Genomic DNA, 26,694 nt, shown 5'->3' on the forward strand with positions numbered 1-26,694 from the left:
ATCAGAAACTGCACATGAATGTTTATGTTTATTTATTTAACAGATGCTTTTAGTCAAAGCAGCTTACAATGAGGAGCCTATTTATACCACGATGAAACGAAAACATCTAAACACGTCGTCTATATAAGTTACTACAAGCGTGACTGGATGGGTTTCGGTTCAAAGCAGTGTGGACAAATGGAAATGTATACACTCGAGCAGCAAAAACCTGAAACCAGGTCCTGGGATTTGCTTGCTAATCTGAAACATTTCAGTTCCTTTGCAGCGCTGTCAACTGTGACAGCAGCATGAAGATGCTGAGGGACAGCATGGGGGATCATTTTGTTCAGGACACAATATCCTCTTCTTCACTGAACACCAAAGAGGCAACATACATGAATCAGTTACGTTTGAGTACAAAGAGTTTACGTGGCAGATCGTGAAAAAGGAGTTCAACACGATGGCTGTACCGTGTTGTATGGAGAGATTTCAAAGTGTTTTCAGAGTTTTGATTCACAGAAAACGTGTAATATTTGTTTCTTTTGGCAATACGATTGGTCACTCTGATTCGTTTATCCGTGGTGAACGTGAAAATAGTCAACTCTCAAAGCCAGTCACAGATAACCCTAGCATTCATGGCCCCGCCCACCCTGGCTCGCGACTGCGTCATGGCCAAGTGGCAAAGTCCTAGCCTAGCGAACTAGGCCAAATTCTTGCTTTGCAAAGTTTAAATAATACATTTATTTAGTCTGGCTTGCCAGGCTAGCAAAGTCCACCTGTCAATGTGAATATTGCAGTTCCCGGCTCATCCACTGGGGGATGGATCCAGAAAGCAGGAAAATCCCATCCGTGTTAAAAATTTTCCAGCAGAAATAAACATGTTTACAGGCTGGTTCAAAGAAAACTTTTAGGTTTATTAAGTCAAGTTTACCATCATGACAACTCTGAGGAAAGGTGCATTTTTTTCTAACTCATCCATTTAGATGTAATTAAAGTTCAAAATTCTGTCCTTTTGATTGACAGGTGTCCGATAACCCATCAGCGCTAGCAGCTTTGCCCTCCTGCTTGCTCCAGGGAAGGCCTCAGCCTCAGCGTCACATCACACGTGTTACAGCCTAGAAGGGAGAGGGTAGCAGAGCTGCTCAACCACGGTTTTCTGGCTAAAAGTACCCGCCAACCTCCGTTAGTCTCAGAGACTGTTGGGTATTAATCATCTGCCTCCACCCTCACAGCCCCGCTCTCAGCTCTAGTCTTGTATTTTCCAGAAGTGACGAGAGATGTTATGTGGCCAAGATGGCGGTGGTGGGAGCCGACTTCAATTCAGGTCTTCAGAAACCTAAGGGTGATGGCGCAAAGGGTTTGTCCCTACCAGAAGCTAACCATTAGCATTAGAAACTCCAAAACATGGCAGAAAAGGTTCTGGTTTGTGTCATTTGTAGACATAAAATATCAGCGTTACATTTTTGAACCAATAAAAACAAGTGAAGTACGGCAACAGATGAGTCATGTTGCTGTTGGCCAATCAGAGGTTGGATGTTAGATGATCATGAATATTAATGAGTAAGTCTTGTAATCTTGTTGTTTATTTTGGATGACAAGTTTGTTTACATTTGTTCAGGCACACACAAACGCTGAAAATACCAGGGGCTGCTTAATTACCCTACGCAGCAAAACAGTTAGATTTACCCACCACCACTAAAAGACTGGAGAGCAACTGATTACTGTAGCGAGGGAAAACCTGATCAACTCACAGGATTCAAAACTACGTATGTGGGAGGGTTAGTCAGTACAATCTAGTGGGAGGCATTTCAAAGAACTACATGAAAACCTGGCATTCACAACCCTGTTAGTTAGCCACGTGACAGCGATCAAAGGCGACATGCAGTTACATCAGAAAAACACAAACAATGCTCACCGCCATATCCTCATTAGCACCAAGCCGGGCTTTGATGATGCACAAGTGTCATATTACACAGGTTGCATTCTCTCTCCGATATCCCTCAGTGTTGCCTGCAGGGTTTCTGCCCTCTTTATTAATTAATGAGTCATGCTGTGAGCATTTGCTTTCTTCACGAAAATAGCCTCGATAACACAAAAAGCCTAATGGCTGATCATTTATCACATGTGAAACACTTTGAGACATGAGCGCTGCCAGAAACAGAATTAGGTAAACATTAGATGAGAAAGCCAAAACGATTTTCACTGCACTACAAAGGTGGAATGGGGGGCGTTTATCTTGCTGTTCAAGCAAGCCACTTCTTAAAATTACACAATACAAAGGTCCAACCCCTTTCCTCACCCCCACCACAAGCCACGCCTCCAGAATACACAAACTCATAATTCTCGTTCCAGAGCGTTCAGTTTTACATTTTTCATCGGTTGTTGGTCCATATTCAACTATAGATCCATACATAATGCACCTACGTGACAGGATAGCAAATTAGCATGCTAGCTGATATAGTGTGGTGTTTTATTTTTTTGGGTGAAAAATGTGTTTTTAGCTTTCTTGGTTTATTCTTAACTTCAAAATAACAGCAGCTCAGCGCCACCAACAATCTGGGAAAAGCCTAACAACAAGTCATAACATCCAGAACCGTCCATAACCTCTTCTCACTCGCTCCTTGGCTCCTAATACACACACACACACACACACACACACACACACACACAAACACACAGACACAGACACAGACACACACACACACACACACGTTCCTAAGACAAAAGACGGACTGACAGCTCTAGCAACTGACAAAGATTAGTAATGATGTAAGAAAGTATCGATACAGTGAAATATTGCAATATTTAGTGTTGTGATACTGGATTGAGATTTAAAAGCAGTGTTTTTATTTTTATTTTTAGAAGTTATATTTAAAGTGACAATGTGCTAGCATCTTTGGGGGGCGCCGTGTTTCCTTCTGGCCGGCTCGGGGCCCTGTGCCTGCCGATGACGTCACACTAGATGATTGGCTGGACGAACGACCAACGGAAGTTATGTTATCACATTCAAAACATTTAGGTCGTAAGAAACACTAATTTAATAACACAACTGCTAAACTCTTTCCAACACCTATGTGAAAGAGCAAATATATTTTGGCCGAGCAGTATTGCCGTAGTTTGGCGCAGGACCCTGAGCAGATTTGTAAACGACAACACCAGAAAACTAGCATTGGCATTGCATTCTCTTGATGGAATTAACTGGACCATCAAAGTCTGAGGAGTCACGCATGCTTTCTGCTCCAGAGGTGACAACATTTACCGAAATGTTTATTAAACTAGCAACAGTCAGGACAACATGGTGTAAAACTACCCTGAAAAGTATACTGCCCCCTATCGCCAGCTAATTACACACTGTCACTTTAAATGAAACTAGGGACTGACGAACCAAACAGAACATTCAGTTCTTTTACACTAGCTAGCCTCGCTCTGGCTTTATTTCCTGGTTAGCGGAGAACACACAGTTTCTGCACATAGAGAGCAATGCACGGAGGAGGGAGGGACAGTCATTGTAGCAGTTTGATGGATGGATCAGGATCCAATCATTAAGAGCGGGACGTTCACCATGATTGTACATTTCATTAATAGTACTCCTACAAAACATTTTATTTATTGGTTACCATCTGTATATGAAATGCATTTCGAGCACTATTTCAAAAAGAGTTGCTCCAAAAAACATCATCCTTTCCACCTTTAACATGATCCTAACTGTACCTGTATAAACAACCTGGTATTAGTTCACTATTGTGTCACCTGCTGCCACTGAGGTCACACTGTCAACAGAAACATCTGCTCTTGAGATGTCTCAGCTTGCTCCACATAATAACATGCCACACTAATACAAATATCACACAGAGCTCAACAGGTAAGCAGCATTATGTTTCATTATGGAACAACATACAACATCAATTTGGTGCAGTTGATGACAGCTTCTTTAAACGGGCCTGGCCCAAAACAAAAAGCTAGGCTACACAGGTTAACTGCACCCTGCTGCTACCTTTCCTCCTGTAAACTACAAGAAGCTACCCAATTCTGTTTCATTAGAGTTGACAAATGACACGAGCGGAAAAGACGGCTAATGGCTAAGTACAGTTTTCCTCTGCTGTTTAGAAATCAAGAGAGTCTTAAATAACAACATGGCTCTCCCAGCAGAGCTGCCCTATGTGGGATCCTAGTACATATGTAGCACCGCTCTAATAAGCTTAAAACAAGACAGAAACATAAAAGCAGCTTGGGACTGCAGAGGCACATGTGACCTGAAAAAGATCTGGCCAAGAGGACTGAAGTGCGGGGATGCAGGAAACTGACTTCTGGGAGGCTGAAGGACAACAACCTGCCTGCACACTTCCTCTGGCAGCTCCTGTGAGATAAAATTGCTAGAGACAAGGTCAACGCCCGATGTGCACAAACTATCTAATCTGGCTGTAGGGTCATTGTAGTTCTAGGCATGAAAATGTCACCAAGACAGACAGCAGGTCCCAGTGGGAGCACTGCGCAAAGAAAAACAGAAGACCAGGGACTGCTCATGAGGACATTTATGTCAAACGTCTGACTGCTTTCATGAGCTGCCCGACATAAAGCCGTACAACGTCTTCATTCACTTCCTACACGTGCTCGCTGCTGGCTTTGTCTGCTGTCTTTTGCCCTTCTTAGATTCAGAACAAACCTTCTCTATTTTTAATCTTGCAGCTTTTTCTTTTTAAGTCAGCTCTTTATAGAAGGAGGTGCTGATGATGTGCCACTGGAGCATGAAACGCAGGGCTACACCATCGCTGTGTGTAATGTCTTTGCACAAATCCACCAGTGCCCCTGCCTTTATGTCAACCCACAAGGTCACTGAGCACCGCAATCGCGTCTGCTACAAATGATAATGAGCTCCGTCCCATCCCGACTCCCAGAGGACGCAAGCGGACAAAACATATTTACACTGCAGTCAACGGTGATGGATAAAAGAAGCCTGGCACGCTCGAAACATTTTCAAAGGTAACAAAAATGAGAAAAATCTGAGACTTTGCAATTAACGCTAACTGGAACATTTTGCAGATAGATTATTCTTTAACAAACAAGAGCAAACAAATAAACGAAATAAAAGAATTAAACTATTGACCTAGTCTGAGCAAAGCATTTGAGTACAAATGTCTTCACCTTACTGTAGCAGCTACCAATTTAACTGACCAAAAGTCGGTTTTGCCTGGAGAGGGCAGCAGGACACGTTCTAAAAGAGCAAATGATCAAACAGGAAGTCGAAGACTGGTCTGGATCGCTGGTTAAATGGCCAAAATCATAAATTAGCAATACTTAGACTACACAGGACACTGGGAAATTTAGAATACGGTGCAAACATTCATTCATTTCAGTAACTGAACTTAAAAAGGTGAAAAAAGTATTTGAGTATCTTGGGGTCTTGTTCACAAGTGAGGGAAAGATGGAGCAGGAGAATGATAGGTGGGTTGGTGCTGCATCTGCAGTGATGCGAGCGTTGTACCGGTCTGTCGTGGTGAAGAGAGAGCTGAGGCAGAAGGCGAAGCTCTCGATTTACTGGTCGATCTACGTTCCTACCCTCACCTACGAGCTTTGGGTAGCGACCGAAAGAATGAGACCATGCATACAAGAGGCTGAAATTACTTCTTTCAGCAGGGTGTTGGTGCTCTCCCTTAGAGATAGGGTGAGAAGCTCGGTCATATGGGAGGAGCTTGGAGTAGATCTGTTGCTCCTCCACATCGAGAGCAGCCAGTTGAGGTGGCTCGGGGATCTATCGTATTTTCCGGACTATAAGCCGCTACCTTTGTCCCACGCTTTGAACCATGCAGCTTATAATGAGGTGCAGCTTTACAGAAGATTTTCCTTCACCTGCCAGGGGGCGCTTTAGCAGAAAGTAAAACAGGTGGAAGTCAAAAGTGGAAATCGAAGAAAGTGCTCATTTTAATTTAGCACATGCAAGCAGCCGGCACGACGAAGAATTATTTTCAAGTCCATACCCCCTCATCATGATAACTACACGTATGAGTTCATATGATGCCGCATTTAAGTTGAAGGCCATCGATCTGGCAGTAAAGGAGGGAAACAGTGCTGCCGTACGTAAGCTTGGCATGAATGAATCCATGGTTCGGCACTGGAGACAGTAGCGGGAAGAAGCCAGCTTCACCCGGGGATAATGACAGCAACACGGACAGCAACACGGACATGCCAGTGACACCGACATCGCCACAGAAAAGGTAAGTGACAAAGCTCTTCTGAGGCTGTTCAACTCCGACACTGAAGAAGAGGACTTTAATGGCTTTAGTGCGCAAGAGGAAAATGAGAGCGAATGACTTTTTCTGGTAGGCTGGCAAGTGTGTTTTATTTACTAACCAGGCATGTTTTGTGTGCAGTTTTTATTTTCTAATCATCCAGGGATTATTAATGCTGTGTCAGCACTGTTCTTTTCTTCTAAACATGCATGCAAATTACCCGTAATAACGTGTCAGTTCTGTTTTTATTTTATAACCATCCAGAAATATGAATGCCATCAGTGCTGTTTTCCTTTCTAAACTTACAGGCACGTTCACCCATGTTTAAAATTTGTTTTGTTGAATTAAAACAACAACGAAAAACCTCCGTGTAGCGTCTTTCTGTCTAATTATCTTATGTTATGGCCATACATGCGCTGTGCACCGGAGACCTGCATGTGGCTGCTGCGCCGCGGCTTGTATTTGAGTGCGGCGTGTGTGTGCAGAAAACCTTTTTTTTTTTTGTTGGTGCGGCTTGTATTGAGGTGCGCTCTATAGTCCGGAAATTACGGTAGTCAAGATGCTTCCTGGACACCTCCCTGGTGAAGTTTTCCAGTCGGGAGGAGACCTTAAGCGAGACCCAGGACACACTAGAGCAGGGGTCGGCAACCTGTTCCCATCAAAGAGCCATTATTACCCGTTTCCCACAATAAAGAAAACACTGGGAGCCACAGCAGCTGCGGCGTTGTGGGCGGGGCCTACCCTCAAGACAGCAGAGAGCTGCTTTAACCAATCACAACAGGTGACAGCAGCCAGTACCGGTCGCTCGTGTACGTCAAAGTTATCTTTCATAAAAAGATAATCAATAAAACGATTTATATAAAATGGATCCAGAAGTTGTAGCCCGTCTCTGCCTAGAATGTTTAGATATTTTTCACCCTGTTGGTGGTTTTACTGAGCAGGTGCCACTTTTGTCATACGTTTCTTTTTAAAACATGTTTAGACTGTTCAGAATACAAATCCAGGCTCTGTCACGTTTGATTGTTGTAATTAAACTTTGTAGGTGGGGAAGGTCAGAAAAGGATCCGATCATTTTGTTTTTCCCTCATTTACAGTGATGGAGATAACGGTGCAGTGCGCCTGACTCTGGTGTTAATCAAGTTTAATTATATCTCTTTGCAACAATTTTCACAAGAAAACAGAACATGTACCTGGCCTTAGGCAAACCAAATATCTTCCCCCAGTCAATCTAGGAAAGAAACTTGAGTCCATAAAACCTCGTTTTTAGCAAAAACATAAGTGCATTCAAACACTTTCATGGTCACACCAAGCCTGTAGATGGCAGTAGTTCCCCAAGTCTTCTGCCTCTTTGCCAAAAAAACATCCTTTTGACATGGAACCCACAGTTTGTGAACAATAATCATCCTTAAAGCTGTCCTTTGCTTGTGGTCCACACACAGCAGTAACTGAGTTTGTAAAAACAAGTGAGTGTAAACACAGGCCATGATGTCAGAGCATTTTTGTTGTGGGTAGGGGTGCTGTGAAAGCTAAAACCCCGTTACTTAAGTCTACAAGCAAATACTGACAACAGAGAAGCCTCTAATTTGGTCAGAATTTTTAAAATAATTATTTTTGGCGCCCCTTTCGCATAGCCTGGCCTGCCAGACTCCTCCTCTGTTTAATTCTGCACAGAGAAAGGATCTGGGAACTCTCCTATTCAAATAACCCCACCCCGTGAGAATTCTAACCAAGCCAATCAGCGCTGAGTAGCGTACGTCACACACCATAATGCCGAGTTTGTCATAAACATGGCGACTGAAGCGGAGTTCACTGCGGCTCTTTCCTCTGTTCTAAATTACTTGGACACGTCTTTAAAACAACAAGTAAAAGCGCTAAAAGCCTTTCTTCTAATGAAAGATGTTTGTGCTATCACCAGGCGCCATTTTTGACAACAGCTTAAAACCTACAGCGTTGCGCACGTCACACACAGCGACGCTCAGTTTCTCATAAACAACGAAGACAGCGGCGGAGTTTCCTGTGGGTCTTTCCTTTGTTCTAAATGACTTGAATGTCTTTAAAACCACAACAAGTAGAAGCGCCAATAGCATTTCTTCTAAAAAAAAAAAAAAGATGTTTGCACCGTTGCCAGACGCCTTTTTTCACTACAGCTAAAAAACTACAGTGGCGTGCGGTACAGTCGGCATTTACGTCTTTTTTCTGACTGGTAATTTTTGAGCTGCTTAGTCCCGCCCCTCAAGTGCCTCTCTGTGAGTTTCCAGACTCATTCTCTGTGCAGAATTAAACAGAGGACAAGTCTGGCAGGCCAGGCTAGCTTTCGCGTGGATGACATGATAAACCATAGAGAAATATATTTGTTTTGTGAGATACCCGGCTACGTGTGTATCTAAAACAAGTCGTTTTAAAAAAATCTTATTGTGACATCACAATAAGGAAATGTACATAGAACGCCCCTGTTCTGTCAACACCAGATAAGTAGTGGCTCTACTCTGAGCCCCTCTCGGATGTATGAGCTTCTCAGCTCATAGCAGCCAGTCAGTTGATGGGTTGGCATGGCCAGTAACCTCTCATGTGCAGAATAAAACCACTGAAAACTTTGTGAGAGGGATTTTTTTTTTTGCAAAAAAACTCCATAAACCACCAAAATATATACCGAGCGCAGCCACAGCTGCAGCTCGCCACTCCCCATGGGGAAGGGCCAAAAAAGGAGATGTAATTTCACCTGCGTGTGATGATGCCTAATGGGACTTTAACTTTAAAGTACTATTATAACTTGTTTAAAACAGTATAATATTACCCCTTTTAACATTAAAAACATTATATTCATCACGAATGATGCATCATCTATAAACATATTTAACACAAGTTCTAGTAACGTGATTGGTTCGGATGTCTGCATCCACTAAAAACACATGATCAGCGAATCTGAAATCTCACAGCCAAACATAAAAGCATGCACCGTATTCAGAGTCTTTGAAGTTTATCTCAAGGCTGAACATCAAGACAAATAAGTCAAAAAATGTTCTATTAATGATGACCGCTGCCCTCCATACAATATGTGAATTTACAACTGCAGAAGTGATATTAGTCAGCCTCATGAATCATTCATCCCATCTCACCGGCCCTTCCTGTCTTGCCCTGAATCCATCTAACATTTACAGACTACAAAGGAAGTCTTCCACTCATTAGTGGATTATGGTTCAAATCTAACTGTATCTATCTGGATACATTTAAAAGTACTTTTTTTTTACACCTAAATATGCTCGGGTAATTATACAAGCAGTCTCCTTTAATCAAGAAAAAATCAAGAATTGCTAAAGTAGATGGTGTTACTACAGCTGATGAGTTTGAATGAAGTGTGAATTAAGTGAAGGACTGTGTGAATAAAACAGAAGAAAGATCTGTTGAAAAGAGAAAGAAATCCTGATTGATGACGGTCTTAATCATGGACAGAGATGGCAGATTTAGGTTAAAAAAAATTCAGATTTCCTAACAAGATTTCCCTTTGAGGTGAACGATACTAACAACAATACTCTCCCCTCAAAATCTCACACATTTTATGTAAATATACGTTTAGTTTTAGATTAGGATTTAAGTTTCTTGTTCATCCATTCATCCATCCATCCATTTTCATCCGCTTATCCGGAGTCGGGTAGCGGGGGCGGTAGCCTAAGCTGAGAGGCCCAGACTTCTCTCTCCCCAGCCACTTGGGCCAGCTCCTCCGGGGGAATCCCAAGGCGTTCCCTGGCCAGGTGAGAGACATAGTCCCTCCAACGTGTCCTGGGTCTACGTTTAGGTCTCCTCCCGGTTGGACGTGCCCGGAAAACCTCACCAGGGAGGCGTCCAGGAGGCATCCTGACCACATGCCCGAGCCACCTCAACTGGCTTCTCTCAATGTGGAGGAGCACCGAATCTACTCCGAGCCCCTCCCGGGTGACCGAGCTTCTCACCCTATCCCTAAGGGAGAGCCCAGCCACTCTGTGGAGAAAACTAATTTCGGTCGCTTGTTAGGGTTGGGCATTGTTTGATTTTGAACATTCCAATTCCAATTCCTCGTTTCGATTCCGATTCCCGATTCTGATTCTTTCAAGACATGACATGTTTAACATGAGCCAGCTAACCACAGGTCCTACTTGATGAAATAATCTTAACTTCAACATGAATTTTAATTCTATGAACAACAACATCACCTTCATTTAGACAAAAACATGTTTGGGAGAAAAAAAGAAAAAGACTTGCAGCACAACCAGTGTGTTTGTTTCTGACCACAACCAAAGTCTGGAAGAAGCCTCTGGGATGAGAGGCTAAATGTCTCCCACATATCCCGGAACATCCAGCTGTTTTCAGCTAAAACTCTCAGGATGATCATGTCCAGCATGACTGAGAACTACACCTCCATGCTGCAGCAGCATTCAGTCAGAACAGAAAGTGAAACTTAAATGTAGCTGCTGTCAGTAACAATCTAACAGATTTTAAACATTAAAACTCAACAGAAATAGTTCAGAAAGGAAATTAAAATGTTCACAACTTTGTGTGTGATTTATTATTATTATTATTATTATTATTATTATTTACTGTGGCAGAAGCTGGTGTGGTCCACCACAGAGAAGCTTCTCCAGCATGACTTAAATTATTCTACAGTTTATTGTTCAGCCTTCTGACACACACACACACACACACACACACACACACACACACACACACACACACAGAGTGTTGGTGAGCGGCTGCGTCTGACTGCTGACGCTCTCTGTGTGTTTTTATTTCTGCAGTGAGACAAACTCGCCTCACAATATCCAGAGTTTGTTCTTTAAAGCTTCTATTAAATCCACGTGTTGACGTATTTTAACAAGTTTCCTCTAGGTTACAGGAGCTGAAGTTTACATTATGGAGTAAAAGTTCGGCAGTTTGTTTATATCTGGGTGGGGGGAGGGGGGACTCAGTGCTGCACACCGACAGCTGGTGTGATCAGCTCTGATCACAATTTACAGATCACGTTTATTTTTCTCGGAGATCGGCCGCGGATTCCTCTTCCAGTCGGCATTCTACGAATCGAAACTAGGAATCCAAATAAAAAACTTTGAACGATTACGGGAAAAATGAACAGTTGGAACCGGTTCCAATCTATGCTTGATGCCCAACCCTACCCTTGTATCCGCGATCTCGTTCTTTCGGTCACTACCCAAATCTCATGACCATAGGTGAGGGTAGGAACGTAGATCGACTGGTAAATCGAGAGCTTCGCCTTCTGACTCAGCTCTCTCTTCACCACAACAGACCGGTACAACGCCCGCATCACTACAGATGCAGCACCAATCTGCCTATCGATCTCACGCTTCAGTTTTCCCTCACTCGTGAACAAGACCCCGTCTTGTTCATCAGTGGATTTTTTTATTTGAAATGAGTTAAATTGTGATAATTTAAATTTGTCCATGCTGGAAACTTACAACTGAGCGTATATAGCTGCACATCAAGATACCGAAGACTCAATATTTCATGTAACTGCAAGGTTTTATCCTTCAGTGTAAAAAAAAAAAATCATTTAGTCAGTTGTACTATAATTCTACTCATAAAACAAATCTAAGGCAGTCAAATGTCTTATTCTACTCTACAGTGTACCCCCCCCCCCCCCCCCAATAATTAATCCCATTATTGTATTTTAAAGGGGCATTATGGAAGTTTGACAGCCAAAACATGTATAGAAATAATACATTTTTACTGTGATTGCCTATTTTTCTGTAAAATCACAGAAAAGGAGAGCTGCTCGGGTCGAGCAGCCTGCTTCATGCGCGTTCACGCTCAGGCATAGCCCTCCGAACCGTTCTTTGAACGTTGTTTCAGCTGTCATCAAGAATATAAATATTACAGGTACAGAAGACGTTACTGGTGGTTTAGCTCGACTAGTAAGACTTCGGGCTTTCGTGCAGAAGACCTGGGTTCGATTCTGCATCTGGACATAGTTTATTTATAGTTAATTTTTTACAATATTGGTATATTTTTTTAAAGTAAGATGCCCAAATTTTTATTTGAGACTCGCCGAACGGCATTGAATTCACAGATAAAAAAGATGTGGGTTCAACTTTCATTTTGGAACAATTTTTCAAGCAAGGGAAGGGAATGATCTGAGCATGCAGGAGGACTGACCCATCTTAAACCTTTGGCGGCTGTGCTGAAGAGAAAGGTACAGAACCAAATTATTTAATTAATTAGCTGCGCGTTCTCCTGTCCTCTATCCTCCGGGCCACACACACACACACACACACACACACACACACACACACACACACACACACACACACACACACACACACACACACACACACACACACACACACACACACACACACACACACACACACACACACACACACACACACACAAGGGACTGTCTCAGCTGTTATTTTCGTTAAGGAGTGTGCACGTACAGCATGCGCGCCTCGTGCACGAGCCTACTATTGAAGCTGCCGTTATGCTTTTGGCCTGAGGGGGCAATCGCGAGCATAAAAATTCAAAACTCCATAAAGTCCCTTTAATTATGCACGAAACAGTCTAGTTTCAAGGTTTACATGAACACACAGAAAGAGTTTACTGCTTAGGAATCCACTCACTTTTCTCCCTGCAGCTTGTTGGTTTTTACAATAAGATCCTGAGTTTGCTCTTTTGCAGCCTGTTGAAGAAAAGTTGTGAAAAGTTTAAATATATTTATCTAACTCAAAGAAACTAATGAATAATAGATGGCATAAAAAAAATAATCAAAATACAACAAACATGCAAATCCGACTAACGTACCTTCAGCCTGTTGGTCATTTCTTCACAGCATGTGCTCATGGCCTGGACGTCCTCGTGGACGCTCTCAAGCTCCTACAGAGATGAAACAACAGGTTTGTTCAGATTCAGTTTTAAAATATTTACTTTACTATTTAGTAAGTCACCAGTTTTTTTACACATTATTTTATTTTTAAATGTAGTAAATTCAATCTAATCTTTTTCTTGTATATTTGTTTTTGTTCACCTTACCTCCTTTATTCATCATTCTTCTTTATTAAATATTTTTTCTTCTTTGCTCTTGTTGTGAATCTGATTTGTTGCTGTACAAAAAATTCTGCACTGAGGGACAATAAAGAGATTTTCTATTCTACTTCATTCTACTCTACTCTATTCTTAAGGAGTTTAAACGGTTGATAGAGGAATTGGACGCTTTAGCCGAATTTTATCTTTGACCACCTGGCTTTCTTCCGTTACTGTGCAGCACAACATTGCTTTTATTGACAATTTTAACATTTTTTGGAGCAGGAAGCATCTGTTTGGGCCAGACGGACTCCATCTAAATAGACACACTTAAAATGAGCCTGGCCTGCCCATGACCACCTCTACCCACCACACCACCCCCAGCTGCCCCAACCTCCTGCCCCCACGTCATGATGTCCCACCGGTCCAGGAACCTATGAACCCAGTTATGATTTTAACAGTAACTCACATATCGGACTTGGACCCTTGCACACCTCTCACATACCCGTCATCAGCAGAGAACGATCACATAAACATAAAACTAACCGGTCTAATCTTAATAATCTTAAACAGCTGTCAAGAATCTCACCCCCGGTAAATCACACAGTCACTCCATCTTTAGCTACTATCAATATGGCTCTTTGAAATGTTCGCTCTCTGCTGAACAAAACTTTTATTATAAATGACCTAATTTCAGATAATCACTTTAAATGTGTATTTTTGACAGAAACATGGCTGAGTTCAGATGCTCCTGCTGTTCTCACAGAGGCCTCCCCACCAAACTTTAATTTTACTTATTCAGTAATTATTCACCTACACTTTCCGCAAAACCTGTTTTATTTGACAACTTCACCACTTTCTAATATAGTGCAACCATTTTTAGCAATCTTCAGATTTTATGTGTTGCTGTTTATAGGCCTCTGAGGCACAGTGCACTTTTTAAACAGGAATTTTCCAAGTTTCTATCAATTCTGCACAACTCTTTTGATAGTATTATTTTAGCTGGTGATTTTAGATGACCCTGCAGACCCTTTTACCACTGAAGTTTTAAACATTTTGAGTTATATGGATTTTACACAACATGTTGCACAACCAATCCACGACAGAGGACACACCCTGGACTTGGTCATCACGTATGGTCTGTCCACCGGTGTGTCCTCTGTCGTGGATTTAGTGATCTCAGATCATTTCTGTATGTTTTTAACATCACCAGCATAAATCAGCAAGAGACCTCTGTGAGAACTGTAATGAAGTGGCTGCTGGTTTCCTGGAAACTTTTAAAAAGATCCCTCCTATTAATTTAAATGCCCCCTGTGGTTTTATCTTCAATGATTTTAACAGTAGACTTAAATCTACTCTGGATTTGCTCGCTCCACCTAAGATTAAAAAGCTACAGCCAAAACCGGCTTCCCCTTGGAGCAATGAAAACTTAAAAATGTTGAAAAGATCTTGCAGGGCGGCGGAGAGAAAATGGAGGAAATATAAGAACACAATTAATGAACAAATATACACTGAATTATTAAAATCATACACAAAGCAGTTAGAAATTCCAGAAATAATTACTTTTCTAAAATCATCTCTGAACACAAAATTAATCCCAAAATTCTGTTTTCCACAATTACAAATATTTTGGGTCGTGAATTTAGTTCTCTCCAGAAAACCCCCTCGGATGCTCTCTGTGAGGAGTTTGCAGCCCACTTCAGAGGGAAGGTAGACACCACCAGATGTAACATTTTTTCCTCCCAATGTCATGCTGCTCCCGATCAATCTGAGAGTGTGTGTCTACCTGAGGAAACACTGGACAGTTTTGTCTTGGTTGAAGCTGAGATTATTGATAAAGTTTTCTCCTCAGTGAGGCCCACCACATGTGTTCTGGACCCTATTCCCACAAGGTTTTTTTACACAATTTTATGACTCATTTAGAGATGAGATTTTAATTTTGATGGACTGTTCCCTTCAGACGGGGGTCTTTCCTGCTGCTTTTAAACGGGCGGTGGTCAGACCCCTGTTGAAGAAGAGCAATTTAGATTTTAATGACTTTAACAATTTTCGACCGGTATCCAACTTACCATTTTTAAGCAAAATTTTAGAGAAGCTTGTTTTAATACAACTTAAAGAGCAAGTCACCCCCAAATAAACTTTTTTTTTGCTGATTAAATATACGAGTGTCTAATCGTGCTGCAGACACATGCAGTCAATAATTTGGCACTTCAGTGTATCTTAGTTAAAATGTAAATATTCTGCCTAAAACTGGCAGTGTTGTGCCATTGTCAGGTAAAAAGTCTGCACTGTATTTGAATTTAAATCTGCCACCGCTATTGGCTAAGAGGTATGCTATGATGTAAACTGGTACATTATGATGTCACAATGCTGTCGTGAGCCTGTGTGTGTGTGTATTTGTTAGCGGCTCCGCCCTCTCGGTATGCCAGGCAACAGCATTTGTTGCATTTTTCAAACATGAAGTGGGAGTGGAGTTAGACTCTGGTAGGGGGTGACTTGCTCTTTAATGATTTTATCAACCACCAACATGTCCTAAAGAAATTTCAGTCTGGTTTTAGGGTGAACCACAGCACTGAGACGGCCCTTCTGAAGATTTTAAATGATTTTAGAAAAAATTATGATGCCCGGAGGGCAACAGTGTTGGTTCTGCTGGATCTAAGCGCTGCCTTTGATACAGTAGACCACACTATTCTTTTAACCCGTTTAAAACAGATCGGCCTCTCTGGTGTTGTTCACAGATGGTTCACTTCCTGACTTTTATGGTGAGTTTGGATACCTGTTGTTCCTCTGGGGTCCACAGCATCACATGCGGTGTGCCTCAGGGTTCAATTCTAGGCCCAGTGCTTTTTAACCTCTATGTGCTCTCTCTGGGCAACATCATCAGGAGACACGGGGTGAATTTCCACAGTTATGCTGACGATACACAGCTGTACATCTCCGTGTCTCCTGATGACGCACAGCCAATGGATACACTTTTAAACTGCATTTTAGATATTGAATCATGGATGACTGAAAACTTTTTCCAGCTCAACCAAGGCAAAACTGAAGTTTTAGTCATCGGTCCTGAGACCCAGAGAGAGAAACTTTTACCTAAACTATAATCAATGTATTTTTATCCGTCGCTACAAGTGAAGAATCGGGTGTTATTTTCAACTCTGAGCCGACTTATCCCCCACATTAAAAACATCACAGAAAAAGGTTTTTACCATCTTAAGAATATCGCCAGAGTCCGCCCCATTCGGGCCAATACGGAGACGCTGATGCATGCTTTTATAACCAGTAGAATTAATTACTGCAATGCAGGGTCCGAAATTAAATTTTTTACTCACCGGCCAAGTTGGCTGGTAGATGATGAAAATCTACCGGCCAAGCATATTTTTTACCGGCCAAAATTCTAAATGATTTAGATCTACCTAAAGCATGTAATTCTATATTATGTTGATTCCAAACAGAGTGACAAAATAATTAAAACATCAATTAATAAGAAAAACAACTCTTTTGTCATTTTTACTATTTATTTATTTATTTTTAGAGATGTTTTTATGAACTCTTTCAATGAAATCTAGTCAGACTCATTGTTTTCTCTGTCCATGAAGTCTGGCCTCCTGCTTCTGACACCGTCTTTGTGCCGAAGCATTACAGCCTCATTTGGGTCATAGTCCTTGATCTCTGGAGAACACAGCTTCACCATGAGAATATCTGAAAGTGTGTCAGGGCTAGGGTTGTCACGGTAACCGGTGTAGCAGTAAACCCCGGTAAAAAAGTTGACAATAAATAATAACAGTCTTGATTTTAAAAAATATATTATCTCGGTGGATTACCGTGGCTGCGGTGTAGGGGTGGTGACCCTTACCAGCCACCGTATCATCTGCTGAAGTAGCCGGCGGCACATGCGCACTTTGTTGTTTACGACCAAAACTTTCTTTAAGCTAAAGCTGAAATAATGGCAGGAGGAAACGGCAGCACTTGGGACATTTATTATCCCTCAAAGAAGACAAAGTCGGAAGTATGGGCATTTTTTGGATATTTGAAGAATGCCGAGGGACAGTTGATAGAAGACGGCTATCCTGTTTGCAGCACGAGCAGAAAAAGTGTCTGTGAAAGGCAGCAACGCTACGTGGCCATCATAATGCAGCCATTGTCTCACGACTCCGCCATCTTCAGTTCGCCACTTTTCACAAAATCTTCTGGTTGCCACTGGTCCTGGTGGTTATTCTTCCAGTTCGACGAGTTTTACTTTGGAAGGCTGGCTGACTCCAGTTAAAAACCGCCACATTTCACTGCTAGTTTTAACACGAAGCTAACGGCTAACTTGATAAACTGATTGAATGGGATAGGCGGAAATGACGTTGGATGCGGCGCTCACGTTTCGCGTACGTTTGTGTACGTTGCATGCAGGTGGGAGGAGTATCAGAAATCCATGGAAGATGACTGATAAACATAACTAATTTGGTGCAAACATTTATTCGCCAGGTGGCAGGTAGAGCTCAAAAATTTACTCGCCAAATGGAGCAATTTGCTCGCATTTGGCGAGTGTTAATTTCGGACCCTGCTGCAATGCCCTGCTTTCTGGTCTTCCCAAAAAGAGCATCTCAGGTTTACAACTTTTACAAAACTCAGCCACACGTGTCCTGATGAAGACCAGGAAGCGAGAGCACATCACTCCAGTTTTAGAATCACTGCACTGGCTCCCCGTATGTTTCAGGATCGATTTTAAGATTCTTTTAATGGTTTTTAAGTGTCTTAATGGTCTCGGGCCTTCTTATCTTTCAGAACTGCTTTTACTACCGTAATTTCCGGACAATAGAGCGCACCTCAATATAAGCCGCACCAGCAAAAAAAAAAGGTTTTCTACACACACACACACACACGCCGCACTCAAATACAAGCCACGGCGCAGCAGCCACATGCAGGTCTCTGGCGCACAGCGCATGTATGGCCATAACATAAGATAATTAGACAGAAAGACGCTACACGGAGGTTTTTCGTTGTTGTTTTAATTCAACTAAACGAATTTTAAACACGGGTAAACATGCCTGTAAGTTTAGAAGAGAAAACAGCACTGATAGCATTCATATTTCTGGATGGTTATAAAATAAAAACAGAACTGACACGTTATTACCGGTAATTTGCATGCATGTTTAGAAGAAAAGAACAGCGCTGACACAGCATTAATAAGCCCTGGATGATTAGAGATGTGGCTTCTTCTTGGGAGATGTTTAAGGGTGTTTCAGTTGGTGACATTTGCTCAGCTGCAAGCTGGGCTACACCCCACACCTTTGTGAGGTTTTACAGCTTGGATGTTTTGGCCCCTTCGGTGGCCCATGCGGTTCTCTCTGCTGGATCTGACTTGCCATGTTAGGTTGCAATCTCAGGCCAGGTTTGATTGCTGCTCATGGGGCGTTTCGATAAGCCCCATAGTACCTTCGTTGTACCGAGTGAATCGACTGAAAGGGAACGTTAGGTTATGCATATGGTAAATGGCCTGTATTTGATATAGCGCCTTCTAGAGTCCTGGAACCCCCCAAGGCGCTTTACAACACAATCAGTCATTCACCCATTCACACACACATTCACACACTGGTGGGGATGAGCTACAGTGTAGCCACAGCTGCCCTGGGGCGCACTGACAGAGGCGAGGCTGCCGAGCACTGGCGCCACCGGTCCCTCCGACCACCACCAGCAGGCAACGTGGGTTAAGTGTCTTGCCCAAGGACACAACGACAGCGACAGACTGAGCGGGTCTCGAACCTGCGACCTTCCGATTGCGAGGCGAGCACTTAACTCCTGTGCCACCGTCGCCCCACAACCACTGTTTCCTGAAGGAGAGGAACGAGGTACAACGCACGGCTGCCCAATTTCACAGCCCAGCTCGGTGAAGAGCGGCTATCGAACTGAGGAATGACAGTGACACGGTCGCTTATAAGTGGAGGGCGGGGTCTCCATGCAGCGTCACTTTCATTTGCCTTACAGGCGTGACTAAATGTGTCTTCAGCCAGGCCACACAAGGGCGTGATGTCCCATAGTACCTTTGTTGTACCTCGTTCCTCTCCTTCAGGGAACAGTGGTTATTTGCATAATCTAACATTTTGTTAGTGTCATGAAAACTTAGAGGAGTAAGAATACCACCCAAAACTTAACAGGTAGGGGGAAAGTGGGTGATTATCACAACAGTTTTGCAGTACATAACAAAAAATAAATAAAAATAAATCAACGTGAAAATGCATGTTCCAACTAACTTCATGCAGCCCAAGTTTTGAGTCTTATGATTTTTTAAATAAGTTATATTTCTAAAAAAAAATAAAAGTGTCTAAGCACCCTTGATTGAAGACCTGGCTTTTAAATCTTGAAATTGCTAAATAAATCTAAATCCCAGGGCTAATATCGTAAAAGAAAATATAATGCTACCATCACAGCAGAAATGACCAAATGCTACGGATTTTAATCAGGCAAATAAAGAATATAGCCATGGTGTTATCATGTTACCTCTTTCACATCTTTGAATATTCGTGCAAATTCTTCGTTGATCGTTAGACTTCTCCTTTCTATGTCACCACGGAGATTTCTCCTGGTGCGCAAACTGTTCTCATTAAAGAACCCCGACAGCGCTTTCAAAGCCTCCAGCATCTCCTGAAAACAAAATAAGCATCAAACAATGTCAGTAAATGAGTTGTCTGTCATTACAGCGAATCAATTTGCTTCACGTGAATCAAGCATTTTAAAGCCAGCTTTGGCGACAGTTAGCCTGCTAGCAGGAAGCTAAACTCTAACTTACCTTGTCATTGTCAAGTCTCGTCTCTAATATTTTGTTTAATTTCCTCGATAGCGGATTGTTGGGCTGAGAAGGCAGATTTGAATTCGACGCCAAAGCTGAGCTGTCAGGGGAGTTTTCTACTTTATTATTAGCCATTGTAAAATTCCACGTCAACAGTCGGACGACTGTTTTGGTCCGTCTGGAATTAACGTTCGTCTGGAGTCATGAAGCAGACCCAAACATTGTTCCGCCCAGTTATGACGCGTGTTTTTCTCTTGGCTGAAAACGAATCTTCTTTCATTCAAAGTTAATATAAGAATAATTTCGTATGTTATATAATATGCACATATGATAATATAAGTTGGTAGAAAAATATTATAATTAAACAGTCAAATATACATTTTGCCAACAGAAAATAGAAAAAAGATCATTAAAATAAATTTAAACATTATAGTAGTGTCCAAAAAAGCAACCAAATGAAATGTCTAAAAAATGTGTTATTATTACATTTTTAGAAGACCTAAAATGAAAATTATTTGACTGACTAACTCAGGTTTGTGTGACAAAACACCTGCGTTACCAAGTAACACAAAAACTATAAATCTTTTTAAACTGATTTTCATCTGTTTATCCTCTTCTAGGTATTACTATTAGTGTTTGAGAAATGTACTACAAAATATAATTACTGTCACAAACAATTTTTACTAAATGGAAAACATTATTCAATTTCGGTTTGATTAATCCTCTGATCATTATTGACTGACGTTCATTAAATGTATTTATTTGAAGGTTTTTTGGTTGTTGTTTTTTGTTTGTTTGTTTTTGGACATTACAGGACAATGATTGAACTTTTATGGTCAGCCTTGTTTGTTGCAAATAACCATGACATACAGTGTTTTGTTTTATAGTTTTATCATTTATTTTCAAAATTTAAGCAATTCTGTACAAAGTTTGCCCATCAATGTAAAGTAAACAAACATATAAAAATGTCCATCCAGATTCTAGCAGTTTTTTGTTTTAGTTATTGTGTGCCTAACAGAACCATTGATTTGGCACCTATTTTAAAAAAGTCCCCATTTGTGATCTCACAAACAAGAAATCCAATATCCAGCATATAATCCCCTCTCACTTCTCCAGGCTGGAGAAACAGCAGCTCTACTCAGAGCCCTTCCCAGATGTCAGAGATTCTCAGCATAGAGCAGCCAATCAGGGGAGGAGTGGGCGTGGTCAGTTCCAACTTGTTTTCTTAAAGTCATACGATGCAACATTTTGATATTCTTGAATAATTTTCTTGAGCTAGTGTGTGCTAAAATGACCCTTTACAAGGTTGATGAAATGTCACTCAGACCCCTACTGCCCTCTGTGTCCAGAACATTGCACTTGCAACTTCAGAGTGGCGGGCTGCCACCTGCTGGACTTTAAAAAATTGAGCTTACATGCCTGGAACTGCAGTCTGCTTCCAGGTTGTTTCCTGCATGTTTAGGTTTGTGAACACAGCTGATTGATTTCAATGATAAACCTCTTCTTAAGGCAGAGGAGAATTTCCAGCAGTGAGATTAAAGTGACGAACGCACAGCAAAGAGATAATCGTGCATTCGATTTACCCCGGAAGTCAGAACTGGGAATGATGTCACGCCAGAGTTAAATGCATTCTGGTTATCGTAGTCGGAGAAGTCGGGATTCCAAAATGGTGACGCCCATGAAAACTGCAGTTTTGTTAGCTCTCAACTAAAGCCTGATTTATGCTTCTCCGTCTGCGTCAGTGCGGAGACACGCAACGTCATTATCCGTCCTTGCGTAGGGCTCCGGCAGGCACGCAAGTGCGTACGGAGTCGAGCCCACTTTTTTAAACATCCGTCGAACGAGATGATTACGCAAGCTTGTGACTGGTCAGGACGCCGCTGTTGTTTACAGCGCCGCAATTGCAAAGAGAGCCGAGGATAACTAGCAGCAGACACGGAGAAGCGTGAAGAATACCTCGCGAAAAAACTCTAAAAATATGAATGTTTAATTCTCCCGTGACTGGAGGAGTGAAAAGATGCGCAGCAAGCGTTTTACTTGTGGACGGAAATGACAGGAAACGTGGGTTTAGAGGTGGGAGAATAAGAGACAAATATGCTCGTGTTAAAAGTCTCTTATATACACAAAAAACACAATATAAACACACCATCTTGGACCGATACATGACAGGATACCACAGAACAGCGCTACGCCCTCTGCTGTCCTGCCGGGAATTGCTTTGCAACACTCTCCAGGAGACGGAGAAGTAAAAGAGCAAAAGGCTTCCGTCAATCTGTGCGTGTCTGTCCCTTGCGGAGCTGACGGAGAAGCATGAACCAGGCTTAACACAGACAACTAAAAAGCAAGTATAAAGCCAATTTTCAAAAATAAATGTGAAGAAGGAAGTTCTTAGTTGCAAGTGACTCATGTAGTGATTTTAAATGCACTCTCATAAATGCGTCTTGTAAAATAAAAACATTTCAACCAAAATTTCCTGTTGTTCATATAGAGAGCTGCCATTTTGGATGTGAAGGTCAGAAACTCTTCCGAGTTTTCAACTGGGAGGTCCCACTTTGGAAGGCGTTTCATTTAATTTTTCCTACTTGGACATTGGGATTTCTGAGTTCCGAGGACAAATTGAATGCACCATTAGTTTCACTTTTGGTTCAATTAACACCAGAACTCCCAAGGCAGTCATTTTGACTGTTTTCATAATTTGATATGTAATAACTTTAGTTAGATGGATCTCATGTTGTCCTGGCTTCCTGGTTTTTCCTACTTTTATGTGTCCTTTATTTTTGCTATATAATTTCCATAAAATAATGTATCAAAAAATAAATATAGCTGTTTTTGTCTTTGTCTTCCACAAGCCGTCAATTTGACGGCTCTATTGATTACATAATAACGTTTTCCCACAGATAATGGATAACGTCACCGTTGCTAAGCAACCATCTTTCCAGCTCGCTCGCGCGCTCCCTCTCCGTTCATACTGCGTGTGAAATAGAGGCTGAAACAGCTTTTAGAAGAACATTCTCAGTGAAACAAGCATGAGAAATGAGTCTGCTTCAGGCGGAGAGGAGAAAGCTGATGAAAACTGGTCAGTAGGAAGCGGCAGAGACTCTGACAGCAACACGGAAGACGACCTGGTACCCCTCGCCCCCACCCACAGAGAAGATCAGTGTCAGTCGCCAAGCGAACAATAGAGAGACTTATTTTCGGGGTTTGGATTAAAATTGTATTTTCTTACTATTGTATTAGATTCACACACCCATAAAGACATAATTAATAACAAACTTGAACCATTTTGCTCCACAACATCATCGTCAGCCTGCATTTAATGGCCAAAATGACAGCCATCGAACTGACGTTCCTGAGAGTTTAGTGAAGTTAGAATTCTGGGAGTTGTAGTGTTAAACAGACTTCAGGGGGTGCTAAAAGCAAGTCAAACTGCCTACTATCCCTTTAAAGTGACAGCCCCTAAAGGGCTCATTCTGGAAGGTACTGAAACTGTCAAGAATAAAACAGCTGAAAGCACTCTACATGAGAGGGATTTTGTGCAAATAACTTCATATTGTATCACCCATAGTGCTATTATAACTTAAGAAAAAGTCATATCATGTCTCCTTTAAAGCCTAAATATTTTCTCTATTCTAGTTTGTTCAGTTATTTTAATTCATAATTTGATACAAGGACTCCATCAGGTGATTTACCTGCTTGTCAGAGACACTCTGTCCCCGACTTAAAAGGTTTGATGAATCCAATAAGTCTATCCCGTGTTATGTACAACACGAAAGATTCCCTGACAACATTCCCTGGGCCATTTCCTCTGACGCTGCATTCATATCTTGGAATTTTTCGAGGCGTCGTGAATGTAGCAGCAGGAGGAACCTGCAGGAAGGAGAGTCAGCGCTGGTCCTGCCTCTGGGTGGGGATTTGTGTGAATGATGGTCTCCTCCCAGCAGCGTTTCACACTCTCCTCCCTCCCTCCCTGAGCAGGAATGCTGAAACCCAGAGAGCGGTCGCTGAGCGCCGCGCTTCAGTCCGTCTCTGTACCGCGGAGGGGTAAATCATTGATCACCGCCTTCTCTTACAAATACTAATGAGGAGGAAGTGATCGGTGTGCAGATAGTGCGGCCACTTTCCTGCATCAGCCGCAATCATTCTCTCGTTTTATCCCGACTGGTGAAAAGTTTGCGCTACCAGGATCTGACGCAGCTGGAGTCCGCGGATGGGAACAGCTTCTCAGCCTTATCATCGGACCCCACGTCTCCAGACATGTAAGACTTTTTCCTCCTCATTATTGTGGCTTTTATTTTCCTCTCGACATAGCCAGAGGATATGTTCTCACTGAGGTCCCCCCTGAGCAGAATTCCCTGCATGTTCCTGGAGAAGTGACAGCAGCTCCTGCAGGGATCTGGAACACGTTCCCCCAGTTTAATGTCCAACATCCCTTTAGTCTTGTTAATGAACAAGTCATAATCCACAGTTTGAAGTTTCACCAGGCCACGGGGTCTGTTATATAATTACAAAAGTTACTTTAAGGCTGCTCCTTGTAAACAGAATATTAATTATGTGAACAAGCTGAATTCCTTCTGTTGCAGGAGGGAAGAAAAAACCTGAAATAAACATGTCAAGTGCAAAATAATAGTTGCATCCAGCTCATCTAGCGTGAATTGATCGGGCTATTTTCTGGTCCTGAGTTTGATCATGGCAGCGTTTTGTTTACTATTAATCAAATCACAATTATATTTAATCCATACTGAATAATTACTCTGAATACAAACAACAAAGTCTGGGTGAATCTCCCAGGAAGGGTGAAAAATAGACCTCACGGATCAGGTTTGTCCTAAAATCTGAGTAAGTCATGCGTGGAGGTCAGATGCTGACCTTTTATGATGCTTTTTGTTATTGATGATGTCTTTATAGCTGGGGACACATTTCTAGTTTCAGTTTATCACATTTTTCTCGTTACTTATGCAACAACTTGTGTGCATGGATAATTTGTTTCAGCCTGGCTGTTCCTCTTCCTCCTGACAGGGATCCAGAGTCACTGCGAAGGTGAAGATTGCAAGTGTTAAATGCTCACGCCGAGCCTTCCAGCAACACAGCGACTGCTCATTTAACTGCTGTCCCTTCAGTGACTGAGTGAACCATTTGTAGACTGTTTACAATGGCGTCTAGTCTGACATGCACGGGTGTTATCTGGGCCCTGCTGTCACTGCTGTGCGCTGCTGCTTCCTGCGTCGGGTTCTTCATGCCCTACTGGCTGCTGGGAACTCAGATGGACAAGCCCGTGTCCTTTGGCACCTTCCGACGCTGCTCCTACCCAGTGAGAGACGAGGAGAAGCAGATCACAGTGATGCTCGAGCAATGTGGGCGCTACGCCTCCTTCAGCGGCATCCCCAGTCTGGAGTGGAGGATTTGCACGGTGGTGACGGGCGTCGGATGTGGCCTCCTCCTGCTGGTGGCGCTCACGGGTCTCATGGGCTGCTGCATCTCCGACCTCATCTCGCGTACGATTGGCCGTGTGGCCGGCGGCATCCAGTTTGTTGGAGGTGAGCACAGTGATGTTAAGTTTGGGTTTGTAACCGAGCAGGGGTGGTTCTAGGACGTGTCCAGGGTGGACCAGTGCAGCACTGACCGCAAGCTTGGACCCCCCTGCTGAGGGCAGAGCAGCATTAATAAGTACAAATTATTATTTTTTCGTCATAATTTAGCCTAAAGCAAGATGTGGAACAAAAGCATGAGAATGCATTTATCTGGTGTTGAAAAGAAGTGCTGGGAAAATACTTTCATATTGTTGATGTAGATAACTTAAGACATTTGAAGCAATTGTAACTAAATTACTATTGCATCATTGCATTTACTCACAAATTGAAGTATTTAAAGATAACGTTTTCTTATAAATGTGCCCCCCCCCCCCCCCCCCCCAAAAAAAAAAAACTCCCATGCAACTGAATCCACCTTAAGTGCCTCTGGTGTCTATTAACTTTTTCATTCTGGTTTACCAGTTATTAAAGTGACAGTGTGTAGTTTCCCTGGTGATAGGGGGCAGCACACACCTAAATGAGTGCAAGCACGCATTACATTTGTGTTTAGGTAAGACCTTACCAATGGATGGCCATTAGGGTCAAAATCCCTGGGAGCGCAACCTCCTGCAAAATAACAAGAACATCAGAGTCCTTTTCATCACCGGCAACGAGTGAAGAGGTAAATGTGTAAAACAACAACGTTTATTAATGGTGAAAGTTTTGTAACCGTTTGTTACAAATCAGTAAATGCATTTTGTCCTCACGGGCTTCCGTAGAAGGAAACGTGGCAATATGGCGTCGCCCAGAGACTTAGGCCTCATGGACGTAATTTTAGGGGGGGGGGGACAGGGGGGACATGTCCCCCCCACTTTTTCCAAAGTCATGTTTTGACCCCTGCACTTTTTACCATCCAAAAACAATGTTATGCTATATTAAATTGACACTAGTTGAGCTCTAGGACCAAGCAGAAAACAACCGTTAGTGTTGAAGCCTGTTTCCTATTAGAGCATACTGTAAAGATACCCCCCATGTCCCCCCCACTTCCAAAGTGAAAATTACGTCCATGTTAGGCCTGCTCCCGTGTATTTTAGAACAGATTTCTGTGATTATATGTTATGAAACTGTCCATGTTTTTCAACAACTGGGCATCTTTTTGTTCATTTACAAAAACCTTTGATGGCTATTTCCAGAAATTAGT

General features: G+C 42.3%; 2 protein-coding genes across 2 annotated transcripts in view; one reads left to right on the forward strand and one right to left on the reverse strand.

Annotated features, from left to right (window-relative positions):
- Window positions 1-20,192, reverse strand: part of cog6 (component of oligomeric golgi complex 6) — a 39,246-nt gene extending 19,054 nt beyond the window's left edge. The window contains exons 1-4 of the mRNA XM_015951329.3: window positions 19,987-20,192; window positions 19,698-19,841; window positions 12,993-13,064; window positions 12,812-12,870 (exon numbers count right to left, since the gene is read on the reverse strand). Coding sequence (XP_015806815.3) covers window positions 12,812-12,870; window positions 12,993-13,064; window positions 19,698-19,841; window positions 19,987-20,121 — 410 coding nt within the window. The 5' untranslated portion in view covers window positions 20,122-20,192. The remainder of the gene's footprint in view (window positions 1-12,811; window positions 12,871-12,992; window positions 13,065-19,697; window positions 19,842-19,986) is intronic.
- A 3,717-nt stretch (window positions 20,193-23,909) lies between these two features.
- The window catches only part of lhfpl6 (LHFPL tetraspan subfamily member 6), a 73,727-nt gene continuing 70,942 nt past the window's right edge, over window positions 23,910-26,694 (forward strand). The window contains exons 1-2 of the mRNA XM_015951328.3: window positions 23,910-24,242; window positions 25,003-25,520. Coding sequence (XP_015806814.1) covers window positions 25,136-25,520 — 385 coding nt within the window. The 5' untranslated portion in view covers window positions 23,910-24,242; window positions 25,003-25,135. The remainder of the gene's footprint in view (window positions 24,243-25,002; window positions 25,521-26,694) is intronic.

This window comes from Nothobranchius furzeri, chromosome 13 (assembly GCF_043380555.1).
Source record: "Nothobranchius furzeri strain GRZ-AD chromosome 13, NfurGRZ-RIMD1, whole genome shotgun sequence".
Taxonomy (NCBI): Eukaryota; Metazoa; Chordata; class Actinopteri; order Cyprinodontiformes; family Nothobranchiidae; genus Nothobranchius; species Nothobranchius furzeri.